This window comes from Condylura cristata, unplaced genomic scaffold (genome assembly GCF_000260355.1).
Source record: "Condylura cristata isolate star-nosed mole 26May11 unplaced genomic scaffold, ConCri1.0 scaffold00025, whole genome shotgun sequence".
Classification (NCBI taxonomy): Eukaryota; Metazoa; Chordata; class Mammalia; order Eulipotyphla; family Talpidae; genus Condylura; species Condylura cristata.
The window spans coordinates 17,517,168-17,542,191 of record NW_004567126.1 but is presented as its reverse complement, the minus strand read 5'-3'; the positions used below and the strand labels follow the sequence as shown (position 1 = coordinate 17,542,191).

At 44.7% G+C, this 25,024-nt stretch overlaps 1 protein-coding gene across 1 annotated transcript in view; it reads left to right on the top strand.

Moving 5' to 3' along the window:
* The window catches only part of TECTA (tectorin alpha), a 75,449-nt gene extending 58,052 nt beyond the window's left edge, over positions 1-17,397 (top strand). Inside the window, exons 15-24 of the mRNA XM_012729955.1 lie at positions 1,724-2,010; positions 3,874-4,154; positions 7,504-7,614; positions 8,800-9,002; positions 9,959-10,122; positions 10,543-10,791; positions 14,568-14,730; positions 15,716-15,803; positions 16,050-16,166; positions 16,661-17,397. Coding sequence (XP_012585409.1) covers positions 1,724-2,010; positions 3,874-4,154; positions 7,504-7,614; positions 8,800-9,002; positions 9,959-10,122; positions 10,543-10,791; positions 14,568-14,730; positions 15,716-15,803; positions 16,050-16,166; positions 16,661-16,761 — 1,764 coding nt within the window. The 3' untranslated portion in view covers positions 16,762-17,397. The remainder of the gene's footprint in view (positions 1-1,723; positions 2,011-3,873; positions 4,155-7,503; positions 7,615-8,799; positions 9,003-9,958; positions 10,123-10,542; positions 10,792-14,567; positions 14,731-15,715; positions 15,804-16,049; positions 16,167-16,660) is intronic.
* Positions 17,398-25,024: the final 7,627 nt, after the last annotated feature.

The following is a 25,024-nucleotide window of genomic DNA, read 5'->3' as shown; positions in this document are numbered from 1 at the left end:
TCAGATTGGAGGATTCTTGGTGTTTGCTTCATTTGCACCACATACAGATGAGCAGGTCTTACAGAATGAAAGTCCCCCTGAGGGTTCCTGTGCACCTCAGGAAGGGGAGAATGTTGGAGTCCGAAAAGTGGCCTGGGTTCTGTAGAGCGCCAGGTGATGAAATGGTCCCCAAGTCAGCTTTTACTCTGCCTTCATCTCCAAAAAGCCTCCCCTTAGGTTATAACAGCCTCTAGGATTATTATTGGCTCTGCCCACCTGTGCCAAGACCCACTCTGGAGCTCTGCCATCCTTTCTGGAAACTGAAGGAAGGCAACCCATTTGTCTAAAAACATAACCACCTAGACACAAATCTGGTGCAACACGCCTCTCTGTCAGAGGGCCCCGTGATGACATGTAAAATGAATGAAAACGGGAAGCAGACTTGGTGAACTTTTCCCTTCGGTTGGCTGCTTGGTTTCTTGTGACTCTTAGACCTGTATATGAATAAATGTCAACTCACCCCCACCCCACCATGACTACTACAGTTGTCTGGCTTGGATTCTTCTATCCCTTCCACTTAAGGTTACCTGCTTTGACTTATTGCCACCCCTCCTGCTCACAGCAGTAGACCTGATCATGGAACCAGACCCCACCACAGAGCACCAGCCAGGGTGGGGCAGGGAGAGAGACAGGACCTGCACCTCCCTACTTGCAACTGGATGTCAGTATAGTTACTGCTTTGCACTTTGGTTCGGATAATCCTGCATTGAATATATCTTCACTTGAGGAATCATCACATAATTGGGTATCTAGCATTAGGCAAAACACTGGCAGTGTTTTTCAGGCTCAAAAGGAAGATTTTGGATTTTAATACTGTGTTTTAACCTCAGTGACAACTGCTGCTGGTTTTGATACTACAGTTCCTTTTGCAAATTGGCACATTGAGGCAACTGTATTGGCCTAGAATCTAGGAATTAGAAAGCGAAAATGACCCCCTGAGAAAGCAAAACTGACATTGTTGCTGAATAAAAAACCAAGGGAATCATATTTTTATGAAAGCTTCTGCTTTCTTTCCCCAAGAATCAAAAGTTACTAATAACCTGGGTGGGGGAAGCCAATCTATTTTGTAAGTACAGGAAAATCATGCTCTATATAGTCCTGAGGGCTAGGAAAAGAAATTCTTATAAAGCAGGAAAATGACAAATGTAGAAAATACTTTGCTTATAGGACCTCTGGGTGTGCAAGGGGTGGAGAGCCCATGAGTTTGAGCATTAGAAACAAGAAAACAATAAACACGGCAGTGATCCCCAGATTCATTTTAACCGTGTTAGATGCTTCTTGGCGTACAACTGGGATTTCATTTTCAGTGATTGGTTTATGCTGGGGAAAGTGTTATATAAAAAGCCAGCCATTTGTTGTAGGTTGTGCTTCCTGATACTTTCTTATCTCTATACTGACATATTTTGCTTTGGGGGGTAGGGTACTCTGGTAGTAAGATGAGTGTCCTTAAATTTTAGGGCACAGGTTAGCAAAGGACAGATCTACTTGCTTGCTACCTCTTTTTGTAAGTAAAACTTAATCGGAACATAGCCATGCTCATTTCGTTATTATCTTCGGCTGCTTTCACTCCACGAGGACAGAGTTGAGCAGTGATACAGACCCTATGACCTCCCAAACCTACAGTGTTTACTCTGGCCTTAGGGTTTGCTGACCCCTGTAATTGATTTTATTTTCCCTCCACTAGGTGAATGGCACTCAAGTGAATGTTCCATTTGTTACTGGGTTGGCAACCAAAATCTACAGCAGCGAGGGGTTTCTGGTCATTGACACCAGCCCTGACATCCAAATTTACTACAATGGTTACAACGTCATAAAAATCAGCATCAGCGAGAGGCTGCAGAGCAAAGTGTGTGGCCTCTGTGGCAATTTCAATGGAGACTTAACCGATGATTATGTGACCTTGCGGGGGAAGCCAGTGGTGAGCAGCGTGGTGCTGGCCCAAAGCTGGAAAACCAATGGCATGCAGAAGAGGTGAGTGCTCCCGCCGCTGTGCTCTGGCCCTGTTCTCCCACACCCATGGAGGTGTTAATGCTGATTGCATTTTCCCAAGCTTCACCCTCTTCTCTTCCAGAAAGCCAAGACAAGCATCTTTAGGGTTTTCGTGATACATCAGAGACCTCATCATGTGTTGAATTGTACAAATAGGAACTGAGCTTGGATGAAAGATCCTCACTGGTCATGTCATCCTGCTCTTGGCTGAACAGAAGTGGGTCCCCAGGCTTAGAACCCTAAAGCCATCTGCCCTACCCCTGAGGGGGTTGGGTGAAGGGTTGACTGAGGAGAAGCGCTATCCTTTGCTTCCTGCTGTTGGGTGCCCTTGTGTGCCTGTGACTCTTACTGGAAGACTTGCTGTGGTTGTACAAGAAGTGGGTGGGAATCAATAAAGACTTTTTAGAAACAGAAGTCACCACAGTTATTTTTAAGCAACTCTGTGGGCAGCTGAGAGAGAATAAGCTGAACAAGTCACTCCAGAGGTATTTGATTTTGGGCCCCGCTGGGGTGCTGAATTATGTTAGTGCCTTTCTGGATCTCTGGGTCTCTTCTCTTCCCTGGCTTTTCTTGGCTTCTACAATGGTTCCATCCCTTTGTGTTTCAAGTTAATAAGCATCAGCTAAACCCCTAGTTGTGGAAATGACTGTCCAAATCCTCTTTGCCCCATCCCCAAATGTAAATGAATGCTGTGTTATAAATTAGACCCTTTTGGGCCCTCCCTGGTGGTGCAGCGGGATAAAACACAGCACTAAGAAACTTGAGCCACTTCCACATGCGTTCGATCCCCGCCTGCCCCGGAGGAGATCCACATGGCGCGGCAGACCTCTCCTGACCCACTTGCTGTTCCCATCAGCAGTGTGCTTCATAGATCTGCCTGTTCTGTTCCCCACTCTGTCTCTGGTGAATCCTCTCACCCTCCGCATCTCTGGCCTGTACCCCAGTTCTGTATGAATAAAAAAAAAAGTTTTGGAAAAAAAAATTAGACCCTTTTGTGAACTGTAGGACTCAGAGCTGAAAAGGACTTAGAATAATATCTAATCCCATCTCTTCCTTTTCTCAGTGAAATCGAGGGGAGAGCAGAATCATGCATAGGAGAGGCGCTGTAAGTAGTCAAGCTGGGACTACATTACAGAGTTCCTAATATGATGCTTTCTCCAAAATGTTACTTATTGGGGCCACAGATTTAAAAGAAGACAACTTTGGCCATTTTAGGCATTTTGGGGCCTCCAAAGATGAGTTCCATTTGAATTTCTGATTCTGATTTGAGCTTCCTTTCCTTCTTTGCCTGTAGCCAGCCTCCTACCCTCCCTTCTTTCCTTTATCAACTACTTCAGCTGGGCACTAGTTTTCCTGTGAGGCATCTGCTTTGGGCATCTGATAGCTAAACCGAAACTGATTTAGAACATTTCTGGCCTCCCTTTTCCACCTTTAATTCTCCAACCACCATTACTGTTTATTGGTTGTTGTACCAATTAGTTATTATATCAACACTATTATGCCGATTGGCTATATTTTACCCACTGGGTTATTGGTTATTGTATCAATTACATCAAAAGTTAATGGTTATTCTGTCAGTAACTGCCTCTCATGAAACACTTGGCTGGCCACTTCTTTATTTTCGTTTGCCCTCACTTTTCCCAGTGTCAGTGACACTGACAACAGAAATCGTGGTTTGGGTTTCGAGATAAGTCCAGGAGGTCACGCAGCCATTGGGTGTAGGAGCCAGTACACCAGCCCTTGCTGCTGGGCAAGAAACAGGCCACAGCATGGTCTTCCCTTCCACTGGCCACTGTGGCCAGCTGCCTTTGCTTCTGTCGGTCTGACCAGACTTCTTCCCCCCAGCTGCAACGAGCTGCAGTTCTCACAGTACGCGGCCACGTGCGACAACGTGCACATCCAGAAGATGCAGGGTGACGGCTACTGCCTGAAGCTCACGGACATGAAGGGCTTCTTCCAGCCCTGCTATGGGCTCCTGGACCCCCTTCCCTTCTACGAGTCCTGCTACCTGGACGGCTGCTACAACCACAGAAAGTTCCAGCTCTGCGGCTCCTTGGCTGCCTATGGGGAGTCCTGTCGCTCCTTGGGGATCCTCAGCACAGAGTGGATCGAGAAGGAGAATTGCTGTAAGACAATGATTCTTTTCTGAGGGAAAGAACGGCTCTGCTGGTGGCAGCACCGTGTCGGGGGGTGGCTGGCTGGTCTCCAGCTTCTCCCACAGATCTTCCTCCTGTTGGGAGATGTGAGGGTTGCGAGCTGCAGCTGAGGTGTGAGGAGGGGCATTTGTGGTGGCATTCGATGTCTGTGGCTCTGGTCCAGTGATGGAGTTTGGAACACCAGCCTGGGAAGAGGAGGTTCTCTGGGCTGGAGTATAGTGACTGATGAGAAACAGGGCCTGGAGCTCCTGACTAACTTCAGTTCCCAAACTCAGCTTGGCAGTGGCTCCCTGCTTTGGTTAAGAAACCAGTCAGGAAGGAGGCCCATGGCGAGTTGAGTTGAGCTCTAGCTGGGTCCATTGCTTGACTTGAGGGGCAGCTGTGATAGGACTTGGAGATTATTTATGTATACAGCAAATGAGTTGATAAAATATATCAACTCTGGGTCTTATTCTGTAGTAAGAAAGTTATTTTTATTGTATGTTCATGAATCTATTTGTTCATTTTCTTACTATGTGAATCCAACAGATGGAACAAGTAGGTTGCTAACCATATATATTTATCACAGATAATTTGTATGTGTCAGTAGACTTGGGGTCACTCAGCCTCTTGACTGCAGAATGTATGATGCTGTGGTTAACAGCATATATGTTGCTTGACAGAACCCATCAACCCAGCCTGCCAACAGGTACCACCATGGACACTGGCTCACTCCAGGACTAGGTATACACACATGGAAATTTGCAGACTGAAACTGGCCAAGTGTAGGTTGTACTTAATTCAGAATCTAAAAACAATGGAGTTAATTAAAATATGTTTTCAGTGATTTCAGAAACTCTTAACAAGCAAATTACTAGTCTCAGTGGGAAATTAACAGAAATGTTTTATTTGATGACTTTAATATTTACCCTGTTGGGCTAATAAGCAATACTTGAAATAACTGGTTTGAACTTTAAAATTTGCCTGGAATTTTTTTTTTTTTTTTAGATTTATTTATTTATTCATACAGAACTGAGGTACAGGCCAGAGATGCGGAGGGTGAGAGGCTTCATCAGAGACAGAGTGGGGAGCAGAACAGGAGGATCGTCGAAGTACACTGCTGAGGGGAGCAGTGGGCGGGTCAGGAGAGGTCTGCCACGCCATGTGGTCACCTCCCGGGAAGGCGGGAATCGAACTCATGCGGAAGTGGCTTTAGATTCTCAGTGCGGTGCTTTAACCCGCTGCGCCACCAGGGAGGGCCCGGAATTTTTTTTTTTAATCTTTTTTTTTTTTTTTTACCTCAAGGCATCCCTCTGAGGGGATGTCTTGTTTGCTGACTGGCAGATGCACCAGCCTATTTTGTAAGTGAGTGGTTTGCTTCCTGTGGGCTGTTGCTTCTGCAGTTTCTTTCTGCTACTCTTCTTGAGTTGTTTTCATGTTGTATTAACCAGTCATCACACTCACTGAGCTGCTGCTCCGCTCTGTGAGTTGCTGAGAAAGATGACAGAGTCTTTACAAAAGGATTCCATTTGTGTGTGTGTGTGTGGTGTGTGGATGAGCTGGGGTGTAGGCCAGAGGTTCAAGGGTGAGAGGTTCACCAAAGACAGGATGGGGAGCAGAACAGGCAGATTCAATGAAATACACTGCTAAGGGGAACAGCGGACAAGACAGGAGAGGTCTGCTGTGCCATGTGGGTCAGCATCCTGGCAGAGGATTTGTTAAGGGGAAGGATGTCCTAAAGGAACTCTGCAGAGTCTTATGGACGCCACACCCTACTCCAGCTTTCTGGACTCTATCCCCTACTCCAGTGATTGGAAACTACACCTCCCAGCAGTACCAGGGAGAGAACTGTGAGGACCCAAGGGTGGAGCTAGCAGGAATTCTGGGACATTTCACGATAGCATCTCTCTCTTGCTTGCTTGGGAAACAGGCCTCCTGACTCCAGCCCTCCTGACTCCGTGACTGTGTGTTCAGTCAGCCTAGCCCTAAGGTATTCCAGTTACTTTGCATCCCGCTCTCTTTCCCTGGGTTGTTTCCTATTCCTTTCCCCTTTTGTAAATAAACCCGTTATTGACCCTTCTGTGTGTCCCTGCAGTGTAACTGAATTTTGAGTGTGCGGGTGAGGCCCCACAGACAGGTGGCCTGGTCCACTCCGGGCTACCCTGTAACAGATTGAACTCAGGCCTTCGCAGTGATAGCTTGGGGACTTAACCCCTAGTACACAGGGGAGGCCCTAAAAGGACTCCTTTTGAAGATAAATGTTAAATAATGCTGATAGCTTCATTTAAGTCACCCTTCCAGGAATTAAGACAGGGTGATCTAAACCGCCTCTACATTCCCACAGATTGCAATTCAATACTTAGCAAATGGTTCTGGCCCTGGATCTAAAGCTATGGGACAGCTCGGAAGTTTATGCTTCATTTTTAAACTCTTGAAGCTAACTCAGCACCTGCTGGGATCGAATAGTTGTTCTTTTAGCATTGGTCATGACATACTATGAGGAATAGGGTTATTACTTCTGGGTAGAGAGATTGATTCTTTAAATAAATAAGCAAGTGTCTAAGAGAAAATACTCTCAATTAGTGGTTTTCACACACAGATGCCGACACTCTTGCAGGGTTCATCTACTGCAGAAATACTGTTCATATGATGTGATGATGATTCTTCATGCACATTTATATTTTACTTATAGTTTACCCTTTTTGAAAAAAACAGCGGCATTAATCTAAGCCAGTGCTGGTGAATGTATGCAAATATTGGGCTTATCTGTTGTTAGACCATTAAGCAAAAGTGTATGGGGAAGAAGGACCATGAATTAGAACATGAAGAAGACCTGGTCAGAGGGACCTCTCAGCGATCTTTCTAGCCCTCCAAATTGTCGTTCTTGACATGTTTGTTGAGCACCAACTCTGAGGTGGCTGGGTGTTGCGACGGAAGAGATAAGTGAGTCTGTATATGAACATAAACACATAGTACATGTAGTTGTACAACATAGTAAGTGCAGTAACTGGTGCTTTGTGCTGCTAGGCATGCCTGTGTGTTCCATCTTCACTGCCCGCCTTCCCTCAGTGTCACCTTGGGCAAGTTCCAGCTATGAAATGGGAGCTGCGATACTTCCCTTGAAGGTGCTGGGGGTAACACAACCACAGCATGGAGCCAGGCTCCTAGCAAGGTCTCAAAACCAGCTCTTGTCTTTCTCTTCTGAAAGGCCGCCCTGGCTGCTATCTACCCATTGCTGCTTCCCTCACAGCTCACAGAAGCTGGTGTGGTGTATCACCATGAGCTACTGTGCATTGGTGTGAAACTCAAGTTGTGCGTGTTTGTTTGTTTTCCTTTTTAGCAGGAGTGGTTGAAGATCCCTGTGTGGGGGCTGACTGTCCCAACCGAACCTGTGAGCTGGACAACGGAGGCGAGCTGTGTGGCTGCATCGAGCCACCGCCCTATGGAAACAGTGAGTGATCAGGGCCCCCTTCTCCTTCCCGAAGAGTGGCCCGGCAGTCTTGGGGAGGCTCCCAATGAGAGCGTGTGTGTCCCGTGCTATATGCTGGAAACCTAAATAGCGAAGCTTTCACCGACATTTAAACAGAATAAGAAAGCAATCTGAACCTTCAAAGTAGGCTAATCATTTCCTCATAGCGACATCCTTTTCTTCAATAAATTATAAGCCCTAAATGTGTACATGAATGGAATCAGCCAGTTTCATCTGTGGCTACGCCATGTTCAATATCAGAGAGCTCCAAATTGATCTTTTAGACTTGTAGGGAGGCAGGGTGGTGTGATGAAAAAAGTAAAAGAATCAGCACTAGAATAACAACTCCTTTAAGACTTCGTTCTGGCCGGCTTTATCTAGCCTACAGCCTTTAGGTTTCTGAAGACTCAACTGAAATGTTTGAAGTCAAAGTAAACCAAAACTGCAGGACCTGTTCCCAACTGCCGGCCCCTGGAGGTGGGATGGCTAAGGAAGCCTCCAGCTCTGTGCTCTGGTCTGAACTGCAACATGCTAAATTTAACATCTCTAGAGGGTGAAAGCCTAATTGCACTAACAGGCTTCATAGGAGAGGACACATGTGCTGTTCAAGGGCTTCACGTAAGCAGATAAAAATGTTTCTTTCTGTTTCTACAGTGCTCCTTAGCCTGTGTTTATGTACTTAGCTGAAATGTCAATTGATACACCTCTATGTCAAAAAGCAAGAGCTCCCACCTTCATCTGGGCATCTCTTGAGGTTCTGGTGAGCTGCATTGTACCAGGACTTTAGGGACCTAACCAGTGTTGTACCCACTTGGGGGTGTGTTCTTTCACCAAACCACAGTGAACCAGGGGCCTTGTGTAGCTTCCGGAAAAGCAGCTACCTCCAAAGTGGGGTGAGGCAAGCCGAGGTTTATGAAGAGGCGACAGGAGATGCTTTATTAGCATTTCCATCACTTTTAAAAGTCTCTACCAGTGCCCAAGTTATTACTCTGAGTGAATTCATACACTCATTTGGAGTCATCAAAGCTTAATTAGACATGCCGCAGCCTTGACTGGAAGATCATTAGGAGCTTCTACAGGAGAGCGGTAACAGGCAGACTTGCTCTCCACCCCCACAGCAAGACCTGCTCCCACTGACTGGCCTTTCATAATGACTGTTCCCCACAGACTCACATGACATTATTGATGCAGAGGTGACCTGCAAGGCAGCCCAGATGGAGGTGTCCATATCCAAATGCAAACTCTTCCAGCTCGGCTTCGAGCGGGAGGGTGTGCGGATCAATGACCGCCGGTGCTTGGGCATCGAGGGGGAAGACTTCATCTCCTTTCAGATCAACAACACCAAGGGGACCTGCGGAAACATCGTGCAGGTGAGAAACCAGGGCCGCAGCGAACACCGGGCAGAGGGCAGCTCTGAGCTCGGTGTTTGCCCACCGGCTATCCTTAAAGGCAACTTCCAGGTGGCTGCTTAGAAAATGCTCCTTGGAAAACTGCAGAAGGCACACGGGACACAAAAGACAGCCAGCCAAGAGACCGCTCACTGCGTGCTCAGTGGTTGATTGCACCAAAATAGCACAATAGTGATTCGCGTCTTTTCTTGGTTTGTGTCGTTGCTGTCATCTTTTGCCCTGTATGTTGACAGTTTTTTTGTTTCCTCTTTTGGGCTTCTATTGTCCTTCCAGGTAAATATAGGTGGATTCAGCAATTTCAGGGTTTTCCTCAAAGGTGTCCAAAACACCACTTAATAGCTAACTGTACAAATACAACAAGGTCTCGATACTTATTGTCAGATGAGCCAATACCTCGGCTAGCAAAGCATCTCACTGTTCATCTTTGTGCCCTTCCTGCCCTCTGTCTGCCTTGTATTGATAACTGTTCATTAACACTTTTATCAGGGAGTGAAAGGAGTAAGAAGGTGAAACTTGTGTTTGTTCATTTTGGTCCCTGTGGACTCGTCTGGTCAAATATTGGTGGAAGAGAGATTTTGATGAATTTCAAGAGAAGATTTATCTTAACCCCATGATACCAATATTTCACACCGTTCCCAGTTTGGTTTCCCTCAGATAACTGGGGGGGGGTGTTTGTGGTTAGATGCCAGTGGCATGTGAAAGTACCCTCTGTGGGCATTCAAGGTCATCAGACTGAAGGATGTTGATGGCATCTATTGTCATACTTTCTTCCCCTCATGAATGCTGAGGTTAGTGCCATGCTGGTCTCTGGGTTATTTATGGAATGAAGCCATTTCTCCCCTTTCAGGGTTGTGGATTTGAAAGGTAAGCTACATCCTCCCAGATTTAACGATGTCTGACCCCCCTTTGCTCTGCAGTCCAATGGCACTCATATCATGTATAAAAACACAGTCTGGATCGAAAGCGCCAATAACACTGGCAACATCATCACCAGGGACCGGACGATCAATGTGGAATTCTCATGTGCATATGAGCTAGATATCAAGATCTCCTTAGACTCTGTCGTGAAGCCTATGCTAAGGTAACAATCTCCTGGGCTGCTTGCGTGGCTTTATCTATTACTCGACAGCTAAGGTGAGCATAATCAAAATGTCTAGCTTTTGTCTTTGCAGCATTAGGAGGAAAACTCCTGTTTTCTGAACCTAAATGCCTTGGACCAGCACTGTTCTGTAGAACTTTCTGCAGTGATGGAAATGCTCTATGTCTGTACTAGCCAATAAGTAGTGTGGCCACTGAGGGGGGCAGGACTGAGGAGCTGAAATTTTAATTTAATTTAAATTGCCTTTTAATTTGAATTGCGGGTCACACATTAGACAGTGCAGTTGTCGACTTTACTGTTATCTGCTTTGCCTTCCCCTGCATTTTCAGCTGCAGAAATGGTAGGTAGCTCAGTAGACTGTAAGTGTTTCGGATCCCAGGCCCATGACTGTCTATCTTTCAGTGTCATTAACCTGACAGTTCCAACCCAAGAGGGCAGCTTCACCACCAAGATGGCGCTCTACAAAAACGCCTCCTACAAGCACCCCTATCGCCAGGGGGAAGTGGTGTTGACAACCCGGGATGTGCTATATGTTGGAGTCTTCGTGGTAGGAGCTGACTCCACACACCTGATCTTAACGCTGAACAAGTGCTACGCTACCCCCTCCCGCGACAGCAATGACAAGCTCCGATACTTCATCATCGAAGGAGGGTGGGTAGCCTCCCGGAGAGGCCAGCCTGAACCTTCTGTGTAATGTTCGTCTGAGTCAGATTTTCAGAGGGGGGAATGGGAACTGATACGTGTTGATACCTGCGGGGCCAGCATTTGCACCCCTGAGCTAGCTGATTCTCATGGGGACCACCGAGGCAGACATTGCACTCATTGATAGAGGAGAAGCCTGAGAAGTAGGGAGATCACATAACCACTTAGCACGGATCCCCAGATCCAGGGGGCATTCTCCACAAAATGCTTTATTCTCAGTGTGATCAAAGAGGGGATTCTGTTCTGCCTACTTTGAATTTTAATTTGAGAGAAATGTGGATCATATGCCAATGAAAGAATGTAATGTGAATAACTAAAGCTTGGTGAATAGGACATCTATCAAAATTAAAGAGGAATTAGAGTAACAGCCTATAAACTCAAGGAGTTTCTTTTTACTCACTGCTATATGTCCAGCACCTAGTATTTTCATGAAACATTATGGTTGCGCATCAAAATATATTGAGTGAATAAGAAAAGAAAAGACTTTAGACCAAACAATAGTGATAATTATCTGTATTAAAAAAATGCTTACTGGTTATGTTAAGCAACAATAATTCTTTTTAAAGTAGCTTTATTGCACACATAATTTATCTACCATAAAAATGCACTTGCTTTAAGTGTAAAACTCAATGATTTTTAGTAAATTCTGTAAAAACAGGAGTGCAGCCATCACCAGAAGCTAATTTTGGAACATTTCCATCAAGCCAATACAACATTAATCAAAATTATTTCTATTAGAAGTGGTAGAGAGCAGTTCAAGCTAGCTTGTACAAAAAAGAAGACAGTTAATGGTTGCAAAGCCACATCACAGGAGTGGATTCTGGAAGCCAGATGCTGACCAGCCTCCCTGTCCTCAGTGTACCCTTCGCCTCTCTGGCTCCATCTCTGTGTCTCTCTCTTTGGTACTGTTAGGTGCTGGCAAACCTGGACTTATGTACTTACAGCACTGTGGTCTTGGGGAGTGAGCGTGTCTTCTAACTGAAATCCAGGGGACCCCAGGGAAGGAGCTTGGCTCCTCTTGATTTAGAGGAGATGCACCATTAAATTGGCTGGTGTTGGGAGGACCATTTTCCTCCACCCTCTAGGACCCTAGCTGAGCCTGAAAACTAAGCAGACCAAGACAGATGGACAGGAGACAAGACTACATTTTTATTTAATGTATGTTTGAGGTAAACCTTTTGTGAGAAAATGGAGACCCCAAGAAAGTTAAATCTGAGTAATTTTTTGTGAGGCTTGATGAGGAATGATATAAGCTAGGAAGCTGATATAAGTGCAGCAAATTGTGAGGTATCTCACAAGACCTTCCGCCTCTTTTAGTGCCACATAGACTCAGAAGAGTCTACTCCTTTCCTCTGGGTATAGGGAGAGACCCTGATGCAGAGAGGAAGAGTGAGGGAGGGTCAGATAAATTAAATATTGAAATAGTCAACAAACATGGGATTAAATTATTCAGTATGTCAAGGTCCTAGATTTTGGGTAGTGAGTGCTGAACCCCTTCTTTAGGCTGGGTCAACACCCACACCTATGGTAACCAGGGAATGCCTTGATATTGTAATAGATTAAGATGAAGGAAAAAGGAATGTCTCCACCCCCAAAGGGGTGTACTCCTGGGCAAGTAATAAATAACCATTGTTTTGCAGACAAGACTGGCTCAAAGTGGTTACAACTCATTGACGCCACTCACCCAGCAGGGTACAGAGAAAGTACTTTCAGGTATCAAAGCACGAGTCACCCTAACTATTCATATGTGCTGGTGGCCCGGGTGTTGGGGTGCACTGTGTGATTTCCAGCAGTGACCTTGATAAAACACTTGCCTTTCTGAATCGGTTGTCAGCTTCCTCAGGAGGATTTGGCTACTGCATGGTGTCTTGCCTAGATTCTGGGCAGTTGTCTGTTCCTGTTCTGGTGCTTTCCCTGCCCCCATAGCCCCTTCTTAGTAGAAGGGCTAAGACCCCAACTATTATACAAATGTGAACCCAGGCTTTAGGGCATGCACCTCCTTTGAAGACCACGGTAGCACTTCACATTTTTTAAACAATACTTAGTAGGCTCTTAAATCATGAGGGCTAGTGAGCATGTTCATCAATGTCCCCTTCCCCAGAGTCCGAATAAAGACCGTCGAGCTAAGCTGTTATTGGGGTTGGAGTGATTTTATCATGTGGGAGAATTTCAATTCATGAGTTCTCTTGACCTCTCTTGGGAGGATGTGGTTATGACCTTTTTTGCAGTGAACTTATGGGGAAACCGACGCTCCATGCTTAATGAAAGAACAGCACAATGGTTCATAACAGAATTTGGGGGATCCATTTCTTCTAGGGTCCTGGGAAGGGTGCTATGACACCAGCACCTATAATGACTAGAGCCTGGGATACACACATCATTTCTCTCTCCTGTTCATGTGCTTGGACAGATCTAGGATTGTGGGATCCTAGAGCTTGACTTCTTGGCTCATGCCAACAGCATCCAGACAAACCTGTCCCTGCTTCCCCAAACCCCTCCTTCTGCTCCATGTTTTCATGATACTGAAACACCATCTCTCTGGGAGTGGATGATCTTAGGGAGGGAGATCTGTGTGAAAATTCTACTACCATTCTGGAACCCTCACATCTGTTTAGATATTCAAATGAACAACAGTGGCCAGGACTAGTATGGCCAGTGAGGTTCTGCTTCGGAGCATCTAAGAGACGATGGCCTTGAAGACTAATTACAAAATGTAATAGGTGTGGGAATGCTGAAGGATAACTTCAGTTTTAATTTTCCTTATCACTAAGCTATTTAATCCTGTGGACTAGGGACAGGAAACAAAAGAAAAACAGGCGCCCATTACATCTTTATCATCTTAAAGAGCTTTTTGGCTCCTGTGGGCCAACCTTGACGTGGCAACACAACTCATTCATTAATTATCCAACTAAGATTTCTAAATATGTGCTACGCGCCCCAAAGTGTGTTGGAGTGAGGGATACAATTTGGGTCACCCCATACTCTCAGTGCTCAGTAGGGTGCCGTTGGCAAATCCACCCTTTGCTGCCTGGCCTGGGCAGGACGGGAATATTTAGAAAGGTAAAGAACAGGGGTTATGCCCAGAAAGGAGAGCAGGGAGACTTCCATGTGGGGGAGACATCATGTGAAAAGACCCTGCGGCCTGAGAAGCTGTGATCCATTTGGGGAACTCTTAGAAGAGGTGGCAAGTTACTTGTGCCTGCATGGGGGCTGTGGTGTCACCTTCTCTGTCCTGCCTCCTGGCCTGAGGAAGCTTTGAGAACAGCTGTCACCTGCATCAAAACAGCTCTGCAGCTCTTTCTCCTCCAGCTCCCTCCCATTCTAGTATGCAGGAAGATTTCCCAGGAGGTTTGAATCAGGGGCCCTCCTCAAAATTGATAATTAACTGAAGAAAGTACAGAAGCGGTAAGGACTAATCTGTGTTTGTTAAATTGATATCAGTAAAACACAGCATTCTGTGGGGGCGGAATGAGAAAATGCAGCGTGGGGAGACTGAGTGCGGTCCCGACGGTCCTTCGGATTTTAGTTGCAGCCTGGATGCCAGTTGAAGGTGCTATTTGATGCTTTCAGAGCAAACTATGAAAATCAAAGGGAGTGAGAATAAATGAGAAACTCACAGTCTGTGGGTCACTTTCAAATGCAAAGGCTTCTTTCCTGTGTATGATGGTTTTATGTGACATATGAAAGTGGGAAGCAAAGATTCCATTTTTTTTTTTTCTGAATAGGTGCCAGAACATTAAAGATAACACCATTGGCATTGAGGAGAACGGTGTCTCCCTCACCTGCCGCTTTCATGTCACCGTCTTCAAGTTCATTGGGGATTACGATGAAGTTCACCTTCACTGTGCAGTGTCGCTCTGCGATTCAGAAAAGTACTCCTGTAAAATAGTAAGTGAATGTGTGAAAAGCAAGTGTTTGGCCTTGTCTTTCACGGCCCCTGTTTTCCTGAGGTGGGGGGGTGCGAATGCCTGGGACCCGAGGCCCTTCAGATCATAGTGCTTAGAAGCAGCAGGCGATCAAGCTCCAAGCTCTGCAGTTACTGACTCCTGGGCTCCGGATGCTCTTTATCTATAGCAAACCATAGTTTGCTTAGGTGGGGGTTATCCTGTAGCTTACCCAGACACACGCCAGGGCTTGAGGCTGTGGTGAGGCCTGTGAAATGAGGTGACAACCCAACCAACTCATCCACACCAGGCTTCCATGCCCCCTATGGCTGTGTCCCTGAGATTTGATTGCGCTGATACCTGGTCCCAACCCCTCACCTTTGTCTTCCCCTCAGGGTTGCAGACTTGACCTGTTGTCAGAGCTGCTTGTAGAAGATGCCTGACTCATCACTGCCAGATGCACTGCGATAAAGCTCAGTTCTAGACAGGGAGCTTCTTTGAGTTTAATTGTTAGAATATATTTAAAATTTTTTAAAGATATTATTTATTTATTTATTCATACAGAACTGGGGTACAGGCCAGAGATGCGGAGTGTTAGAGAACCCACCAGAGACAGAGTAGGGAGCAGAACAAGCAGATCAACGAAGTACACTGCTGAGGGGAGCAGCGGGCGGGTCAGGAGAGGTCTGCTGTGCCATGTGGTCACCTCCGGGGCAGGCGGGGATTGAACTCATGCAGAAGTGGCTTAAGCTTCTTAGTGCTGTGGTGCTGCTTCGCCACCAGGGAGGACCTAATTTTTTTTTTTTTTTTTTAACAAAAGCCCAACACCCTGGTGGTCTTAATGATCAAGACCGCATTGTTCTAGTTAATCTGAGCAGTGACAGGGCTTGAGGCTGGAGTCATGGCCTCTTTTGGAGGTGGAAACACGGTGAAGAATAAATTATCAGCTTAATTGTGTGAAATTTCCCCCCTGGTATCCTGTCTTTCAGAATTGCCCACAAAATTCAAGGATTGCCACAGATTATACCAAAGAACCTAAAGAGCAGATCATTTCAGTGGGACCTATTAGGAGAAAAAGTACGTATGTTCCCTAAATCACACTATAAATTATTAAGGCGATGGGAGGCTTGGGCTCACGCTGGGCGTGTTTCCCCAATGATGTTAATCTGGAGAATGAGGAGGCTGTTGAGAACACCGCCTGCTTCAGTAAGGAAGTCTTTTTATTGACTAATTCTTCCTTCTCTCCTCTCTTTAAAGCCGTGTCCTTGGATAGCCTTTGAAACGTTAATTGTTTGCAGTTAACTTGACCCACTGCTTTTCCAGGGCTGGACTGGTGTGAAGGCAATGGTGGGTGTGAGCAGATTTGCACAAGCCGGGTGGATGGGCCCCTATGTAGCTGTGTGACCGGGACCCTGCAGGAAGATGGCAAGAGCTGCAGAGGTAGACACCCCCACTTCAGGGAAGGCAGCTTGGGGGCGGGGGGGGGGGCGTGATGTTCTTTGCCCCAAGGAGGAGAAACTCATGTGAAGCCCACGTAGGCAGCAGCTTAGCTATGAACATTCCAGAAGTGAAGAAGATGGGGAAAACACCCAAGGTCTTCTAGCACCATCTTGGTTTTTTGAAACCAAGTTGAGTTCCTGGTCTTTTGTCTAAAATGAAGGTGATTTTCAAAACTCAATTATCCCACCCCTTGAAGAGCAAATATTGGCCTTAAGTTTGACCACCAAGTCTGCATTGGCTGTTTGCACAAGATTTCCTTAGCCAGTGCTTCCTCTGTTCCCGCCGCACTCGGGACTCAGCTTCTCTGCTGCCTCAGCCGAGGCCTTTTGGATAAAGTGGGCTCTTGACAATGATGCTTCCTGAATTCAGTTAAGATGCCTGATCTCTAACAGGGTTTTTTTTCATAGGACTGATGTGCTCCTCTCTGTTCACAGCCTCCAACTCTTCCATTGAACCTCAAGTCTGGACGCTACTGCTCATCATGGCCCAGATTTCATTATGGCATTTTGTCTATAAATCAGGCACAATCTCATAATTAACTCAAGGTGGCTATACAAAGTACTGTAATTTACTCACTTCCACTCCCTGTAGCATAAAATGTGTGTGCCCTTAAGTCAAACCTACTGGAAAGCGTCCAACCTCCACCTCACAGTGATACCACCTGCCTCAGTCAGACCCAGAAATGAGTGACATACCAAGCTGCTCTCTCAAAGTATGCAACAGGGCTTCTAAAAGCCACTTGTGGAAAGCATATATCTTGCCTAAAACTTCCCAACGGTTGTCCCTAGAAGACTTTGGTTCATGTGGAAAACCAGTAAAGGAGAAAATCCTGATTAGAGAAATCTGTCCAACCATTTATGTCTGGCTCCTAGTTTTTACAGAGAGAGCCTGTGGATCAATATTGCGAAACCGTGACTCCCCCTGTTGGGAAGTGTCTGGTCTGTGACGTGCCTGTCTTGCTCCCTTCTGTGACGATGCGTTCCTGCCTACCCTTCCTGTCCTTCAGCCTTGCCATGGTGGCCTGGCCACTGGGTACAGATCATTTGCAGACCTGGGAAATCCCACCGTCCTATTCGGTCCCCTCCAACCTAACCCCTTCTCTTTGACAAATCAACCGAATAATTTTTAATGTGTTTTATGCTTCAATAAACTTTGTGTTCAAGGATTCTCATTTCTTGGTGGCCTGCATCATTCTTTTGGATGTGAAGCCTCACATACTAGACAGCAAGCTGCGATTTAAACACAGTAGTGGCAGTCGTAGCAACAGCACCAGACGGGCCCAACTGTCCAGTCCATGTGTTCTGTCCCGTGGTTGTTGGTATGAAGCTGCAGGGCAGTAAGGTGCTATGTGCAGGAGAAGCAGGTGGCACCCTTTTCTCAGCACATACACACACCTTTTTGACCCTCCCCGGTGGTGCAGAGGGTTGAAGCACAGTACTAAGAAGCTAAAGCCACTTCCGCATGAGTTCGATTCCCACCTGCCAGGAGGTGACCCACATGGCGCAGCAGACCTCTCCTGACCCGCCCGCTGCTCCCCTCAGCAGTGTACTTCATCGTTCTGCTTGTTCTGCTCCCCCACTTTGTCTCTGGTGAAGCCTCTCACCCTCTGCATCTCCGGCCTATACCCCAGTTCTGTATGCATAAATAAATAAATCTTTAAAAATAATAATAAAAAAACACACCTTTTTCTACAATTTACTACAAAGTGAAGGGTCTGCTAGATAGATTCCCGGAGTGCCTCTCTTCTTAAGGGTAAAACAAAGTAAGACCCACTGCAAGTTTATTTTGAAGTTGTTTTGGTGTTAAGCTGATGACATTTTCCTGGGAACTCTGAAAGCTTTGGCGTGGGTGTGGGTGAAATGACTGCTGCCTGACATGGCCAGCGCGAGGCTGCAGAAGTGGGGTGCAGGCTGAGTCAGCGCTCAGCTGCTTTGTTCTCCAGCCCCCCCAGGAGGGTCAGCAGATTCTAGCCAGTCGGGGCCCCACGTGATATGAAAAGACAATGGTGTTAATGGAGAAAAATATGCATCTGCTTCACCTTGAACATCATGGGAGCTTTTGGGAAGTGCTGAGCATTGAGATGGATCGAGGAGTCAAATCATCTTGGTGAGACACAATCCATCTTCCTCACCACGATGGGAATTGATGTTATATACATGTTATTTTTTTGGTTTGAAAACCTCCACTCCAGACTCTCCCCCTTTTAGATCTGAAACTTGGGCACCAGGGCCGCCTCCTCACGGACACTGCTTAGGGTTCAGGTTTCCACAATCAAATAGATTATGAGTTGGACACAAACGTGTCTTATTTATTTTTCTACTTATTTTTCTTAGGTGAATTGTACTGAACTACACGGGGCACGTGTCTTAATATTTCATTAACTTCTCTATTGATTTTTCTACCAAAGTCATTAGACCTTTCTAAAGTAAAGGCTACAGTCTGTTGTGCTTTATAAAAAGTTTTTTGGCTTTTTAATTAAATCTTTTTCTACTTGGCCTTTGTTTTCTCACTGGGTTGACAACTCTGTCTGTCATCAGGATAAGCTTGGTTATGGTGCCATAGCATATATCCCCAGAACCTAGTGGCTTAAACAACAGAGGTTTCATGTCGGTCAGCTCTGTCCTTCACTCAGCCTGGGTGGATGTTGTTGTATTAATTGTATTTTTCTCAACAGAATTTATTGATTGATTTATTCTTTCCTTATAGAGCACCCTTTATTATATATCAGGGTTCAATCCCTGTGGTTGTGTTGGAGTTATTGATTTTCTTCCCTTGGTTTCCCTTTCTGTTCCTATGTTAGAACCACCCTTTTAAACTGAGGTATAGTTGAAGAAGCACATGATAATTTTCTCAGTGAATAACACATTTGTCCTCCATACCTATGAGCTCAGGTTTTTTTTTCTCTTTTAGATTCCTCATGTAGTGAGAACATACGTCTCTGTCTTACTTATCTCACATAATGCCCTCAAAGTCCATCTGTCTTGCCACAAATATCAGGTTTTCCATTTTTATGACTTAATAATATTCCATGGCATATGTATGAGCCATGCTTTCTTTATTCATCTACCTTCCTATGAATACTTAGGTTGTTGCCATTATCTTGATTATTGCAAATAATGTTGCAGTCAGTATGCGGGTGCAGGTATCTTTTCAAGTTAGTGTTTTTATTTCCTTTGGATCAATATGCAGAAATGGAATTGCTAGGTATATGGTAGTTCTAGTTCTACCTTTTTTGAGGAATCTCCAATAGTTTTTATTGTGGTAATAAACCAATAAAAAACAACCGTTTTTATGGTGGCAACACCAATGTACATTCCCAACAGCTCACCAGAGCTCCCTTTCTCCCCAAACTTGTCACATTTGTTATTTCTTGACACTTCATTATCTTTTAATGCTGCCAACTCAGCACAACACTTTGGAATTCACCTCAACAAAGGTAGAGTACGTGGAGAATCGCATGCCAGAAGGGATACCTTTTACTTCTGTTCCCAACGTTTACTTCTGTCACCAAAGCACATCACCTGGTCATAACTAGTTTTCAGGGGAAAATGAACGTGGGAACTTCCCATGAGCCCATGAGGGAAAAGAACCAGAAATCTGTGATGATGGCTGACCGCCATGCTACCTTTGACTTAGTCATCCCCACCTGGATTAAAGGGAAGGCCTTCTACGGGCTGACCACAATATGGTCTCTTGGCTGACTATTTGGAAGGCAGAACCTGCTCCTAGCTATTTGCTTGAAACAAATCATTTGCTATCATCACACCTTCATTTTCCGCTATCCAATGAGAACATTGGCTTCTTAAATACTCTTATGTAGAAAATAACACTATTGTGACCACATGGGCAGACTTCAAGGGGATTATGCTGAGTGAACTAAGTCAAAAGGATTCATCCAGCATTTGTAGAATAGAAAGGGAAAGGCAATGGGACAAACAGAACAAAACCTTGGCCTCTGACAACAGTGTGGTGGTTACCGGAGGGGAATGAGGGGGCAGGCCAGCAAATTGGTTGGTGTTGGATGAGCAGGGGACACGTGGTGGCAGGCAAGGTGAAATATGTACAGTTGCCAAGGAGAGAAACTGGACCCCTGAGCCTACCTAGGGTTGTAAATTAATGCTGCCTTAATCAAAAGGAATCCAAGCTACAAGGTAATTATTTTTGTACATGTCTTAGAATTAGCATGTAAAAATTCAATCAGAAATCAATCAGATTTGACTATTAAATGGAAAGAATTAGAGTTGTCAATAGGAAGACAACTCTAGAACATTGCCTTTTCCTGCCACTCCAAAAAAAAAAAAAAATTAGCTCAAGGAAAAAAAGGGACAGTATATATCTAGCAAAGGTTAAAAAAGAAGTTAATGGGGAATTTTATTAACTTGGTGTTTGACATAAAAAAAACCCAGCCTCTTGGGGTGTGGCATTTCTGACAATTGGGAACCCAGTAATTAGTTTCTTAACTGGTAGTCAGCATGTGCTCTAGTCAAAGTCCTGATGGCAAAACTTGAGAGCATTAATTGTTTCACATTGTCTAATATTCTAGCTATTTTTAGATCCATTTGACATTTAGTGAGCACTTGAAATCTAATAATGTTTTTTCAACCAAAGGAATTAAGTAATTATCAAAAGATGATAATCATGAAGGTTTAGGGTAATGAAGAATTACTCCTTTACTAATTCTGAATTAATTAAACATCTACCCATTCTAAACCTTCCATTCTCTCTCCCAGAACTCGGGATTTCTACACCCTGAATTGCATTGCAATTTAGGAGACCACGAGAGCATTTTTCAGCGCCCTGATACCCTGAGATCTGCGGCACAGCCCGTGAAAAAAGAGAATCAAACAGCGCCCTCTAGTGTCCTCTTTTTATTTTTGCATGAAATCCAAATGTGCATTTGAACCACACCAATCAAAATATGATTTCTCCCCCTCCTTGAAACCTTAGATGGAGAACATTACCAGAATATAGCTTTAGAGAACACATCAAATGCCAAGGACATTTTCTGGAGAACAGTATGAGATTTATTTTTATGCCCACAGTAAGCATCATTCCAGGAAAATACCAGCTCTTGGCATCCCATGCAAATTTTGCCCTTAATATCTATTTCTCTAACACGTTGACAAAAATAGCTGTCGAGAAAAATTAAGTGTCTCTTTTAAAAGTTGAGAAATAAACAATCTGATCAAGAAAAGCCCATGAAATATTTAGCGGTCTTCCTTTCCCTCAGCAGAATACGAAATACTTTCATATGCATCTAAGGCACAATAGCAATAACTCTGGTCTGACTAATGCCAGGCTCTGTTTGTGATGGTTTAATTATGTTTGCTGAATTACGGCTCTCATCTAAGACAACATCTCCACGGCAGAGGGACAGATCTCTCTGTCTATAGCTGGAAATAAACACAAAAGACTCAGCATTCCATGAAGAACCCAGCCATCAAATTCTGTTTGCTAAGGAAACAAATGCAAGAAGAACATTCACTCCACATTTTGTCGTGTGTGAGTGTTTGCATGTCGCCTCTGGGCTAGCTACTGCTTTATTCATTAGCGTAAAATATTGATGGTGAAGTAGTTTTGAAACTAAGATAGTCTCTCATTAGATAAAATAACAACACCTTATGCTCACGTGGTATCTACCATAACAAATGCTTTCCTTCCTTATGGAGGAAATGCTTTCTTTCCTTGATTCAGGTTGTTTTCTTGATCAGATGGAATATTTTTCTGTCCTAGTTCATGTTGCATTTTGATAGAGAAATGAAAGTGTTAAAGTTATATCCTATAAGGCAGAAAGTACTAACTAAAGAAAAGTACAGACCCATTCGTATAGGTGGACATGGTTTATTGAGTCAATTTCAATCTCCAATGAGACACATTAGACTGATACAGTGTGTGAAGTCTTTTAAGTCATTTAAGGGCAAAGAATCCTTGACAGTGAACTCTAGATCATCACCTCTGACTCTCTCATTTCTTTGTGGACTACTTTGGGGCACAACAAACCACTGATATTACCTTGCTTTAGATGGTGAAAAATATTTTACCAAAGAGGATAGCATAGTTAACTCCTTTAGTTCTTGAAAAATTTTTGCATTGGATATATCGAGAATTCACTGATAGTTTTTAATTTACAGACTATATTCACTTAGAAATACGCTCTACAGCTAATACTTATATGTTACCCAAAGGCAGAAAATGCACGGTCTCCAGTATTTTTCTCTTACTGGCTTGAACATGCTTAATGCAACCAGTTATTCTGGTCCTTAAATGCAGTTCACAGATCTACAGTGGACCATTCAAATCAAGGAGGTACAAGTGTATATTCAATTGCGCTTTCCATCCTCTCGGTCTTGATGACTGCAAAATGCTGTTAAGAAATATCTATATCCAGGCAAAGGAGGGAGTCTGTTCTCCTGAAGAGTCCTGATCAGAAAGCAATTTGGCAAGGTAATTTGACAAGGGAAAAATGATTGAACATATAATGTGAAAGCTTCTCTGTGTCACAGCAGAATATTCAAGCACAAAAGGAGGAGAGGAGCTATGGACTGCACAGAATGCATTTTTTTTTTGTCCTGAAAAACAATGCCCAGATTCTAAAGCCTCAAGAGGAACCTGCACGAAAGGAGTAGAAGTATTCTGTTGGTTTAAAATTAGTGAAGTCTAGAGATGCTTGGCCACTGGAGATTTTATTCACGGCGCCTATGGGTTAACATTTTATAATCATACTTTTAATCTGGTCCTTTCATAGAAGACTACTGTCACTTGTTGCCTTAAAGTAAAATACAGGAACTAAGTTAACAGAGAGAGAAATCTTACCTCTTTTATCTTAAATCATAATGAACGATTTACTTAACAATTACAGCTTAAGTATCCTCATGTAGGCAAGTTGCCCTGAAAGACCAGGCTGCTCAAGTGAGAGGAAAACATGTCTACATCACACTGCTCTAAATATGTCTTTTTTTTTTTTAAGATTTATTTATCTATGCATACAGAGCTGGGGTACAGGCCAGAGGTACAGAGGTGGTGAGAGAATCCACCAAAGCCAGAATGGGGAGTAGAACAGGCAGATGGCGGAGGTACACTGCTGAGGGGAGCAGCGGGCAGGTCAGGAGAGGTGTGCTGTGCCATGTGGGTCACCTCCGGGGTAGGGGATCGAACTCTCACTAAAGCAGCTGTGGCTCGCTTGCAGTGCTACATCCTAACCCGATGTGCCGCCAGGGAGGGCCCTAAATATGTCTTATTTTAAGGACAGCAATTCCTGGTGGTTACCACGCACAAGGTATTTGTTGAATTTCTAGGCATTAGACTCTAGAGACACAGATTCATCACAAGTCAAATTCTCCGATAACCGCCCCCCCCAAGACATACCTAAGACTCATCAAAACTGAGAGCTTTCACAGCTACCTTGGCAGAAACCACTTCCATTGCCTCAGCCTCAGAGTGCTCCATACTTTGTTAGAGGGGTAAAACGATAGAACTTAAAATCAGATGGTGCTTTGCAGATTTTCACAATAAAATGTACATGTGTATTACTAAAGCTCTATCAAAAAGTTTCATTCTGTAGAGACACAGCAAAATCCCTTTCTTCCAAGTGGGTTTTTATTTTATTTCTTTATTTTTAGAATTTCCCCCTCTTACACTGTTGTTCATTTTTATATAATATTTGATTTCTCTCCTCAGGTATAGTCCCTATAGTTCTCCTTCAACCACAGCACCCATGACCCATCATCACAGTCCCTTGTGCTTTTCTCTCCTCTGTTTTGACTCCTTCTGTTAAAGGGAAGGATGTCCTAAAGGAACTCTGCAGAGTCTTATAGACTCCACCCCCTTCTCCAGCTTTCTGGACCCTACACATTACTCCAATGATTGAAAACTACAACTCCCAGCAGTACCAGGGAGAGAACTGCAGGACCAAAGGGCGGAGCTAGCAGGAATGGATTCTGGGACATTTGGGGGGATAACTAGGGCAGATTGCCTCTCTCCCGCACTCTCTCTGGCTCCCTGGGTCTCTGGCTCTCGCTAGCTCCCTTGGGAAGCAGCTCTCCGGATCGCATGACTTGGTGTGTTCAGTCAGCCTAGCCGTAAGGTATTCCACTTACTTTGTATCCTGCTCTCTTTCCCTGGGTTGTTTCCTATTCCTTTCCCCTCTTGTAAATAAACCCGTTATTGACCCTTTTGTGTGTACCTACAGTGTAACTGAGTTGTGAGCGTGCGGGAGAGGCCCCACAGATAGGCGGCCCAGTCCACTCTGGGCTACCCAGTAACACTTTCTCTTCCCTTCCCCCCACTGTATGCCTCAACTCTGGTTTTCTTACAAGTTTTGTCTTTTCCTGACCTTTGTTCGGTTTCCCTACATCCCACCTATAAGTGATGCCATCCAATGCTTCTTTTTTCCCTCTAATTTAAGAAATGGATTTTTGGGCCTCCCCTGGTGGCGCAGCAGGTTAAAGCACAACATTAAGAAACTAAAGCCACTTCAGCATGAGTTCCATCCCCACCCAGAGGTGATCCACGTGGTGCAGCAGACCTCTCTGGACCCGCCTGCTGCTCCCCTCAGCAGTGTACTTCATCAGTTGGCTTGTTCTGCTCCCCACTCTGTCTCTGGTGAAGCTTCTCACCGCCTCTGCACCTCTGGCCTGTACCCCAGCTCTGTATGCATAAATAAATAAATCTTGAGTCACTTGATCACTGGCAAAATCTGCTCCAACAAATAGCATAAAATGCAAGTATTTTTAACCATTGCTGCATTAATTATTCCAATCCTATTCTGGATAATGGAGGAGGCTTGGAAAATGAGAGTG